General features: G+C 34.6%; 1 protein-coding gene and 1 long non-coding RNA gene across 3 annotated transcripts; one reads left to right on the top strand and one right to left on the bottom strand.

The window, feature by feature from the left end:
* The first annotated feature begins 2,406 nt into the window (after positions 1-2,406).
* LOC114193833 (scarecrow-like protein 1) lies at positions 2,407-6,064 on the top strand. Of its 2 annotated transcripts, none has more exons than XM_028083778.1 (3): positions 2,407-2,872; positions 3,864-3,929; positions 4,026-6,064. In XM_028083778.1, the coding sequence occupies exon 3, from the start codon at positions 4,066-4,068 to the stop codon at positions 5,842-5,844; it is 1,779 nt and encodes a 592-aa protein (XP_027939579.1). In that variant the 5' UTR covers positions 2,407-2,872; positions 3,864-3,929; positions 4,026-4,065; the 3' UTR covers positions 5,845-6,064. The 2 variants fall into 2 exon arrangements, with proteins under 2 accessions (XP_027939579.1, XP_027939581.1); XM_028083780.1 differs by lacking the exon at positions 2,407-2,872 and adding an exon at positions 2,877-2,959.
* Positions 6,065-7,662: 1,598 nt separating this feature from the next.
* On the bottom strand, positions 7,663-11,220 carry LOC114193142. The gene is made up of 3 exons (XR_003606229.1): positions 11,111-11,220; positions 8,366-8,548; positions 7,663-8,170 (listed from the first exon to the last, which is right to left on the bottom strand). It is a non-coding gene; the product is annotated as an uncharacterized LOC114193142 (long non-coding RNA).
* Between the last annotated feature and the right edge of the window lie 969 nt (positions 11,221-12,189).

Below are 12,189 nucleotides of genomic sequence, written 5' to 3'. Positions count from 1 at the left end.
TTAATTTATTTGTTTGTTCAAATATATAAATATATCATTTATTACTTTGATTTTCACTTAATATTCCTATAATATTACTTCATGATCGTAGTTAATGCTTTAATGCTTGATAAAATAAGTTAACACCTTATTAGTGCTGATATTTATAGGTCATCAAGTCTTTTGCAGGCACACCACTTCTCAGTTTGGATCGACAACTTAGATGAGAACACCTTGACTTGAAGGTTGTAAGATGTGGTGAAGAGTAGTTGTGGAGTCTTTGCATGGTATATTCAGTCTTGTAAGAATATTTTGATGCCCACCGTGGAGCTTGAACCCACGACCATAAGGTTAAAAACCTTGATTAATTTGTCTAACATTTTGTTAATGCATTTTAGCCATTGCCTCAATTTAATTATAATAACCTTTGTTGCCAAGCCTTGGCCGAGATGATCTTGGGTGTTTATGGTACATTAGCCTCCTAGGCTCGATATGACATATATTTAAGTCTTTGATGTTGTTGTGATGTCAATATCGGTCCTGTTGATATATGCAAAAAAAAAAATTATATTTCTTTGGTCGTTTCACTCTATAGGTATAATAAAATATTTTGTTTCATTTGAGTTTTGTTTTATTATAAATTTTGGATAGGTACATGCTTTATAATTTGCATATAAAACTAGGAGTGTCAAATGGATTTGAACTAGTGAGCTAACCTAATTCACCATTAGCGGAGGGTCTTTAAGAAATAACTTTAAAGTGCTAAATTGTAATTTTCGGGATGTCATTTATATAAAATATACTAAAATGAAATAAAATTTATTTATATATTAAGTTATATATAGTGAAAAAAATATGGGAGGGGATGCGCAAGGACTCCTCACATACTTGTTTGAGGAAGGTTGAGTTTAGAAAAATATAGTTTTTTATTTATGGACCAAACAAAACTTATTCATTTAACTTGTAAGTTAAATCCATTTAAGTTGAGTTGGAAGAGAGTTGATCCATAATTCACGATTAACACTTCATTGTCATTTTTCTTTATAATTATATTTATCTATTACTTTTAATTATGTAATTTGACATTTTGGTCTCTTTCAAAAGTAAAATGTTCAAAATATTTAAATAATTTAGATGTTTAATTTATTTGTTTATATATATATATATATATTTTGTTACTTTAATTTTGACTTAATATTATATTACTTCATGATTGTAGTTAATGCTTTAATGCTTGATGAAATAAGTTAACACCTTATTATTATACCTCATCAAGTCAATTTACTTTAATTATATACAATAAATATGAAAAAAAAATACATAAATAAAATAAAACTGTACTTAAGTAAACTAGGTTAAACAGCCAATCCGAAATAGATTATGTTTATTACAAAACTTTTAGTTTAAAAAAAATAGAGTTAAATTAACTTGTTTTTATTTCTAACTCATAATGAATCAATTCATATGTGAACAAGATTAACTTCATGTTACATAAAAAGTAAAAATAATAATTAAAATTTTATTTGATCTCCTCAAATGATTGTATGTAAAAGTTGGTATCTATCCTTAAACCCATACTCAAATCCTCACTGAGGTACAAGTAATATGCAATTAGATAATTTTATTTCATAATTAAATATTTGAGACTTAAAATTACTTTTACTTGAGATGGAATTTATAAATTTAATTTAATCCTTGTGTCAAGTTTTTATACTTAAATTTAAAATTAAAATGATATTTACTGATTTATCAAATAAAACATACTTTAAGATGTTACATTTATCCAAAACATAAATAATAGATAAGGTAATTCACCAAAAAAATGGATTGGGTATAAACGCATGAATACTCATTTGGCAACGCGTCTATTTCAAAAGGTCCTTTTTTTTCCAAATAGGAATTAAGTACTATAAAATCTTAGAATGTTTTTGTATATTTATGTTATAAAATGTTGTACTTTTACACATTTTAAAGATAATTTTACTCAAATTTCCAAATCCCAAAAGAACAATTTTTTTTTTTGAAAAGACGTGGATTCTCACCCTCTTTCAGAGCCAAGGTAGTAGAATCATTCAACCCTTTCAATCAATAATTTAATATAAATAAGTTTGTGTGTACATCATCAGTTTCACATTAGGGCTGAAGTTGAGGGAAGAGTGAAAAGACACTATTGCCACTAAAATGGTTGCTGATATATGTGAATCCTACGGTGGACATTCTTTGCAGCTTGGACCGTCCATGATGGGTACCTTTGTCATTGTCTGATCATAGTTTCGTGTGGCCAATGTCTTCGGCTGAGATAGACAGACAAGTTGCAGTGAATTCCAAGAAGTTTCGTTAATTCTAGGTGGGTTTGTATTTGATTTTCCACTTGCATACCACTTTCACTCGGTTCCAGAAGCTAAAATTGTCGTCATGATTATCATATATAGATGAATAAACAAATGGGTATCTTTAGACTATACCATATGTTCATAAATTCATATTATTTTCTTACTACGGTTGCTCAATTGCTCCTAACTTAACCACAATTCTTAATTCGTTGGAACCTTTAAGCTTAAAAGTCTTGTTATCTTTTTCTTCCTTTGTCCACATCTATATTTATTATTATTAGATTTTATTGGTTGTGCAAATCAATCCTCAAGTACCTTGTCAATACATCTTTTGTTTATCTGTTTTGTTGCTATTCCACCAATCTGACCTTCCTAAGGAAACATTTTTTTTTTTAATATACTAAGGAGACATCAAGAGGTTGTCTTGCTTGCCCCTTTGGGTTGCCTATATTCAATTTCTCTGCTTCTTGGTCAAAAGCCTTACCCCAGTTTCTGTCTCTGTCTCCAAGAGCATCATCGTCATCATCATCATCATCCTCATCTGCCTGAAGTTGCACCAGGTACCCTTTATCCTTTCTTTGATTTCTACCTCTAGAATATTGATTTTGTGGTTCAGTTTTTGTAAACTGGGTGGCTCCTAATAAGAGGTATTGGTTGCAAGTCTTGTGTTTAATTGCAAGTTGAATTAAAGCAAGAGTGGAGAAAAAATGCCCTTGCTTTCTAGTTTCTGAATTCAGTGTTTTTTCTAGGGAGTATATAGCTTTTCCTATCATGGGTTGGTTCTCCAGTTGTTTCTCTCCTTCATCTTTTTTTTTTTTTTGGTTTCTGCATTTGCAACAAAGGTGGATTTTGGAAGGGAGTTTTGTTAACCCCTTAGTTTCTCATATAAAAAACACAGTGGTCGGTTGACTAAGTGTTCTTGGAAGTCTTTTACTTTTTGAATCAAAAGTTTTGTTCCAACCAAGATACTCGTTTCTTGTGCTTTCTAGTTATTTTTAAAATGTAAAATTTGTTGTCAATTTCTGTAGGAGTCCTTTTTTTTTTTGTGTCAGATAAGATTAATGTCTGAATAGCCATCGATTAATACAAAAGTTTTTGTTTCCTGGGTATTTTCATTTGATTTCAAGAATGCGTTTGGTTATGTTGTTTGGATTTAATCCAGTTAACATCTGCAGTCATTTCACCAGATTGTACACATGGGTGTAAACTAAATCTATTTTTCTCTTCCAAATACTGTGTGTTGCTTGATGAATCTCAAGATTTTGTCTTTCAACAACCTGAATAGCATCGAGTGATTCATGTAGTCGACCTCATCTAGCAGGATAAGGTTTTTGTTGTTGTTATTGTTGTTGCTTTCCCAAATGTTGTGTGAAACCACTATTTTAAGAACGAAATTCTTTGCTATGCTGGGTGAAGCTTTATCTGCCATATAAATTTATGTGATCAAAGCCAATAACTAAATTTTGTTAATAAGTTGCTTCATATGTTTATAGATCGGTTATGTGTTCTAAAGAAAAATGTTTTCTAATGTTCTTGTTTAACCAATCTCAGGGAAGACACATCCTAGAAGGTTCAATAAGATTTCATCAGTGAGCATTCGTTTTACTATTTCTCAAGGTAGGAAAGGGAGGAAAAACTAAAGCCTATTAGTTTTAATTGATGGCTGATTTTATAGCATCTTCCTGACTAATCTGTGTGATGTTTTGGTTGCAGACTGAAATTTTGTATGAGCTGAGTGAATAAAAGGAGAACTATGTCATTGGTTATGTCTACAGAGTTGGCTGATGCATCATATAGGAATGCCAAGCTCTACACACTAAAGGGAACTGATGTTACACCTGATCTGTCCTCCCACAATTTTGTTCCAGATAAGCACAGAAACATGTATATCACAGATTCTTACTCCAGTGAGAGTTATGAAAAGTATTTCCGTGATTCACCATCAGAAGAACTGATAGAACCGTCTAGTTCCAGCATATCAGGAAACTCAGTTCACCCTGATGGTGCCTCTTCTTACCTTCTTAGAGCTAGTTCAGGAGCTTCTGTGATTGTTAATAACCCATTTGACAGTCGTATTCTGTCTACAAGGCGTCACAACAATGTCTATCAGTCCAGTTTTGAATCAGATTTTGTGGAAAATAGGAGCCCTGATGGCCTTGACTTTGATGGTGAAATGAGATTAAAACTACAAGAATTGGAGAGGGCTTTGTTTTCTGATGAAGAAGAGGAGGAGGAAGACATATTTGAGACTGTCCAAAGCATGGACATTGATCCTGACATGGCCGAGTGGGCCAATCCGCTTCAAGATATGCTACTTCATGACTCACCCAAGGAGTCCTCATCCTCAGATTCTTCCAATATTAGCAGCATAAGTAGCACCACCAAAGAAACTTCACAGAACTCACCCCAGACTCCCAAACAATTACTCTATGAATGTGCTAGAGCGCTTTCAGAAGGAAATGAAGAGCAAGCCACATCTATGATAAACAATCTCAGGCAAATGGTCTCGATTCAAGGGGAACCTTCTCAAAGAATTGCAGCCTACATGGTGGAAGGGCTTGCAGCTCGCGTTGCTTCATCCGGAAAATGCATCTATCAAGCATTGAGATGCAAAGAACCTCCTTCTTCGGATCGTCTGGCAGCTATGCAGATACTATTTGAGATCTGCCCGTGTTTTAAATTCGGATTCATCGCTGCAAATGGTGCGATAGTTGAGGCCGTCAGAGATGAAAAGAAGGTTCACATAATAGACTTTGACATCAGCCAAGGAACTCAGTACATAACTCTAATACAAGCACTTGCTGCAATGCCAGGTAGGCGACCTCATGTGAGATTAACCGGGGTGGATGATCCTGAGACTGTGCAGCGCTCCGTTGGCGGCATGAACATCATAGGAAAAAGGCTTGAAAAGCTGGCAGAGGAACTTGGATTGCCATTTGAGTTTCGAGCAGTGGCTTCAAAGACCTCAATTGTCTCACCATCAATGCTCAATTGTCGTCCGGGGGAAGCACTTGTGGTGAACTTTGCATTCCAGCTTCATCACATGCGTGATGAAACTGTATCCACAGTGAACGAGAGAGACCAACTTCTTCGCATGGTGAAGTGCTTGAATCCAAAACTTGTGACAATTGTGGAGCAGGACATGAACACCAACACCTCCCCTTTTCTCCAAAGATTTGTTGAAGCATACAATTACTACTCTGCTGTGTTTGACACTCTTGATGCAACTCTACCTAGGGAGAGCCAGGACAGGATGAATGTTGAAAGGCAGTGCTTGGCAAAGGACATTGTCAACATTGTGGCTTGCGAGGGCGAGGATCGGATAGAACGGTACGAAGTCGCCGGAAAATGGAGGGCAAGGTTGACCATGGCTGGCTTCACTCCATCTCCAATCAGCACAAATGTTAGAGAAGCAATTAGGAAACTCATTATTAAGCAGTACTGTGACAGGTTCAAGATAAAGGAGGAAATGGGAGCACTTCATTTTGGGTGGGAAGACAAAAACTTGATTGTTACTTCAGCATGGAAGTGACCCACATAAATTCTTTGTTGCTTGAGACTCATTGTAGTGTTGATGTAGTATTTGTTTGTTTGTTTAGTCTGTATCTATATGTTTATGTTTGGTTCAAACTCATGTATACTACTAACTTGCAACTTATGCTGATACAAACTTTCATGTGTCATACTGCATGTATGGATGAAGGTAAATGGGGGTAATATCACACATAATGCTCAGGCTTGAATTCACATGATTTCTTGTTGGCAAAATTTTTGTAATTTAACAAGATTACAGCATACAAATGAAACAAGAGAATCTGAACTATTTTTTAAGGATGTCTACAACTTTAGATACCCTGTTAAAGTTACTCTTAGTTCGTCACGATTTTTGTTTGCGCAACAGCTGGGAAAGAAGAAGATGAAGTTAGGGGAGATGAAAGAATTTGGCTATATTATTTTTTTCATTAAGAATAAAGTGGACATTTCATCATCCATTTGGAGGTGCAAATTGAAATCATGGAGGTGCAAGAAGCATTGCCCTTGAGGATAGCATATGTTGAGCCCTAGTAAATGGTGTGATTGTTCTCACATCATCAAGTGGCTATCGAAATCATTTTTATTTCACAATTGTTCAAATAACTGTTATACTTTTTAAGAGAAAACAGTAAATCAAACTTGGTTAGAATAATTTCAAATATAACAATTTGATGTGATCCAAAGTCCATATATTTTAGTATTAATGAGCTAGGAATAAACTCATAAGAAATCAATATATTATATTTAATCTAAAATTTCAAGATAATATATTTGTGTAACTTTTTATCTATAATTTGTTCTTCTTACTAATTTTTATTTAATATAAAACTTTGAATTCACCTTAAATTTTTAGTATCTCGTCAACATTATCATTATGTTAACAACCAAAATTTAGTTCTCAAATTTAACTAATGTGGGAGGAACTTATAGATATAAAGAAAGAGATACTTGATTCATGATTAAAGATCGGTGTAACACTTCTAGGATGATACTAAAATTCATATTGTTAAATACTTTAAACATAAAAACAATGAATTCATTCACCAAGAAATATGAGAAATACATTGTTCAAAAATATAAAACTAATATTTTAAAGAAATGTTTACGGATGAGAAAAACTTTTTTTTTTCTGAAAAATACTTAAAACAACTAAGGAAAACTTCTCTCCTAAGAACTGCTCACATAACAATCCTCAATATTGTGCGTCTTCTCGACCTATACTATCATATGCTCTTGTGAAAAATCACAACCATCACAGTCAAACACAAATACAACAAACAAAAGAGTAAGCTAATATAAAAATATATAAAGTACAATTTGAAACTACAAGTACTTTATTATCACAATTTATCCACATAATTTACTAAGTTTCCAATACACACAGTAATACGTATACATTAGCGAACATTGTCTCAACCTAAGGTCTCATACTACATAGAATCATAGGTTTACATAGAACCACTATGAGCTCACATAGACCTATCAATTGCTCATATGAAATTGTCAATTGTTACACTCATATAGTTTTCAGCCTTTCGTCTACTCGGAGTTATCCACTATTTCGTTCACATAAAGCTTCCAAACATGTTTTTTCACAAAGCTTAAAAGATATCTCAACCTACACAAGGTTACCGACTATGACACTCACACAGAGCTTACCAACCACTCACTCACACAAAGCTAAAATTCATGTTCACACAAAGACTTGCATAGAGTCATAGGTTCACACAGAACCACTATGAGCTCATATAGAGCTACCAAATATCTTGCTCATATGAAACTGCCAATTGTTACACTCAGAGTTTTCAGCCTTTCATCCACTCAGAGTTATCCAGTGCTTCACTCACACAGGGCTTTCAAACATGTTTTTTCATAAACCTTAAAAGATATCTCAACCCACACAAGATTACCAACTATGGCACTCACGCAGAGCTTACCAACCATTCACTCAAATAAAGCTAAAATTCATGTTCACACAAAAACTTACAAACTCCACCCTTGCTCATACGGAAACTTACAGAGTCCACAAGGTATCACTGCCCACACAAGGTTGCTTACACAAAGCCCTCCTTTTGTTGAGACACATAACATGTCATTCATATAACCTTACCTCACATACACATAAAACCATATTTAACAACAACGATTTATAACACATAAACACTAGTGAACATAAATAAGAATACAATTCATTTAAATTAGGTTTAGCACAAACTTACACACTCAGTGCATATAAACACATTTATCAATCACAAAAACTCCCCTTCTTAACGTGCCATACTCTATCATGCCATTATCCCACCAACAATCCAACTCTGAAGTACCTTTCACAGTAAAAATTTAACTTATCAGAACTAAAACCACACAGTTAAGACATTAAATAACATATAGCAATATCATGAATGCAGTTCAACACATAAACCATGGATAAAACCTGTTATATAGCATGCGTGTTGCCACATCACAGTACATGAACACAAATTACCTATCAACAAATGAAAGAAAGACTAATTTTTTACCTTTACTTGGACACCCAATGTTTCAATTAAACTCTTCAAACTTCACTCTCACATTCCTCCTTTGTTTTCCTTCAAAATTACTCATGCTTCTACTAGACCATTGCATTGCTTGATTTGAATGTCCCATCAGTACCTTCAACTCGCCTATTTATAGGGGAAACCTCAACCCAAAGTTTGGTTTATCTTGTCCAAGATTCAAGGGAAAAACAAATCAAAGAAAATCGTTTAGAGCCCTATATTCTTAGGCCAAATTTGAATAATATACTCTTTTTTTAATGAATACATTTTATGGAATATGTTTATAATATTCTTAATTAGATAATTCTTTACTAAATTTCATGTCTCTTATCATATTCCCTGAAAAAAAAATGCATTTTCATTTTTAAAATCCCTTGTTTGTGCCCAATGAGACTTCCAACTCACGCAATGTCCATTCACTACAACTCTACTTGCCCAACAAAAACTCAATACATAAGCTCTATAGATTTTAATTTTGTTGGCTCCCATTTGTACGTGAGCCGCACCAAATGTTCAAGATTGTAATGCTCACCAAATTTTATATCATCTAGCGTTCAACACCAAGGTGGTTGTGCCCAATGACACTACGTAGTTCAAAATCTGTTTATTGACTTCCATGTGATCTATTTGGTGTAGGAAATTAAGTCAGAATTAGTTAATTGTTTTGTTAAAAACTATTTTCTATTTGTAACCGTGTGTACTGTTACATTGGCTTACCTATATAAGGGATAATGTTGCTTGAATAAAAGTGTGCTTTTATCATAGTTTACTCAGATATATGCTTTTGTTCCATTCTCTGACTTGTGTTTTAATATGGTATTGAGAGTAAGGTTTGAATGAGTGGCCTGTGTAGTGAATGGGAGCTATCTTGATAGTCCAAGATCGAGTTTATTGGAATCAAGAACAGTGTGTGATCTGCAAGATTCATTCAGCAAACAAAGAAAGATGGCTGGTAATGGAAGCATCATCCAAGGGGCACTACCTGTGTTTGACGAGACACTGTTTGATGATTGGAGAATCAAGATAAGGCCAATCTTTGGGTATCAGGATGTGTCAGAGGGGATTCTGGTTGGTATTGAAGATCCAGGGCGAAAGGCTAGTGATGAGGAGAAGAAGGCTTTCAAGAATTGCCAGAAACTTGATGATAAGGCCAAGTTTTTGTTGTATAAGTGTGTAAGTTCTAGAATCTTTAACAAGATCTCGAAGGCAAAGACTGCTAAAGAGGCATGGGAGATTCTTGTCCAAATGTATGGAGATTATGACAAGAACAAAAAGGCGAAACTACACACGATAAGAAGAAAGTTTGAGCTTCTTCCGATGGAAGAGAATGAGACCATTGTAGAATATTTTGACAAGATTCAGGAGTTGGTTAATGCCATGAGGGCATGTAAAGAGAGCATCACAGATCAATCTGTGGTCGACAAGATCTTGAGGACGCTTCCTCAACGATTTGATCATCTGGTGGTGACCATTGAAGAAACGCGTGATCTTGACTCAATGGACTTAGAAGATTTGTAGCATTTATTGGAAGCTCACGAGTGTAGAATCAATGAGCGAAAAAAGATTCAAGAACTAGCTCTTCAAGCAAGAACTAGCTATAAAGAAAGGAGTAAAAAAGGATGGTCAGAAGACTGGCAGAAAGATGGAGGCTAATAAGATGAAATGGAAGTCAGTAGTTGATTCAAGAGAGGGCAATCAGAAGGAAAAATCCTCTAGCGATGATGAGAAGGAATGGAAGTTTGACAAGAAGAATGTGCGGTGTTATAAGTTTCAATAGATGGGACACTTTGCCCGTGAATGTCGCAACGATGATGGAGTGAAAGGCAATAAGAGTCAGGTGCATCTTGCTAAAGAAGAAGAGTTGTTCGTCTGAAGTAGTGACACTGATGGCACAAACAGAGATAGTGAGTAACAATGAGTCTTTATGGTATATGGATTCGGGTTGCTAAACTCATATGACCGGGAGGAAGGACTGGTTTGTGAAGATTCAAGAACCACCCTCACCTGGGAGGATCAGGTTTGTTGATAATAGCAGCCTAACAGCAGAAGGAGTGGGAAAGGTTGTTTTGAGGGATCTTGATGGAAGGGAGATTATAGTAGAAAATGTGTTATATGTGCCAAGCTTGAAGACAAATTTGATGAGTCTTGGGCAACTTCTTGAAAAAGGGTTGTCAATGAAGATGGAGGACAATTGCTTGAATGTGTTCGATCAGTACAAAAGAACAGTAATTCAAGCCAAGCTGTCCTAGAATCAGACTTTTCAGATTGGGATGAAGACTTACATTAGTGTTTCTCTACCACAGAAGCTAAGGCGAAATGGTTGTGGCATCAAAGATTTTGCCATCTTAATTTTAGATATTTGCATCAGTTAGAAAGCAAACAAATTGTTTATGGTCTACCCAAGATCAGTGTTCCAGAAGAGGTGTGTAGAGATTGTGTGCAGTGCAAACAAACTCGTAGAAGTTTCAACAAAGGGTTACCCATGAAGACCACCAAGAAATTGGGGCTGGTTTATTCTAACGTTTGTGGTCCCATACAAGTCGAAACACCTGGAGGTAACAAGTACTTTTGTACTTTTATTGATGATGCTACAAGAAAGACATGGGTGTATCTTGTTAAATAGAAGAGTAAAGTGTTTGATGCATTAAGAAGATTCAAGAAAATGGAAGAGAAGCAAAGTGGGATGACTGTGAAGGTGTTACAAACGAATGGAGGTGGAGAATATACCTCCAATGAATTCATGGATTTCTGTGAAGAAGAAGATTTGGTGCACGAAGTCAATCCCCCTTATACGCCAAAACATAATGGTTGTGCCGAAAGGAAGAATAGGAGCTTGATGAACATGGTAAGGTGCATGTTACATGGGAAGAAGTTACCTCAATTCCTTTGGGGAGAAGTAGTAAGCACTACTTCATATGTGTTGAACAAGTGTCCCACTAAGCGTTTGCAGGAATTGACACCTGAGAAGGCTTGGAAAGGTGTGAAACCGAGCGTGTCACACCTTAGGACTTTTGGCCTATGAAGCTCAGACACGGACACGGATATGGACACGACACGGACACGAGGAAACGTCTAATTGAAAAAGTGTAGGACACGGATACGACGATATATATATATATATACTTTTAGTCCAACGATCAATTAATACTGAGTTTACTGCCTCAAAAATAGATGAATGTTCAACTTGTGCCTTTCCTTTCCTTCATGTTGGTATATAATCTTCCTCACATCTTCAATCATTGAATCCCACATCTCATACACTAAATGAAGAGTAGTCATATCCGTATCTGTTTTTTAAGAACATCATAAATAGGGACAGTAAAAGCAAGTATATAGTCAACCTTCATCCACCAATTATCATTCAATAAAGTTTCTTTGACTGTTCGTACATTATCAACATTATCCTCTTTAAAATACGAGACACATATATATTATAAAATATATTAATTATATAATTATATATAAATTAATGTAATAGAAATTAAATTATTTAAATATAAAAATAAAAGATATCGTAAATTAAAATTAATTATAATATAATATATTATATACTAATTAAACATATGAAAATTTCCTTAAATAAAATAATTATATTGAGAAAGATGTTAAATGATGATGATGTGACGAAAGAGAATTCTTTAGAATCCGTGAAATCAAAATAAATTGATTAAATAAAATAACTATTATTAAATTTATATTATGTTTTCTTTCTTTGATAACCCTATTTTCTGCAACGGCAAGTACAACGGTAAGATCAACACCCAGAAAGAAGACCGTGTCCGACCCAAATATCAGTGTTCGACACC

Source organism: Vigna unguiculata, chromosome 8, assembly GCF_004118075.2.
Source record: "Vigna unguiculata cultivar IT97K-499-35 chromosome 8, ASM411807v1, whole genome shotgun sequence".
In the NCBI taxonomy this organism is placed as follows: Eukaryota; Viridiplantae; Streptophyta; class Magnoliopsida; order Fabales; family Fabaceae; genus Vigna; species Vigna unguiculata.
Note: the sequence above shows the minus strand (reverse complement) of the source record. Positions and strands in the feature narration are given on the sequence as shown.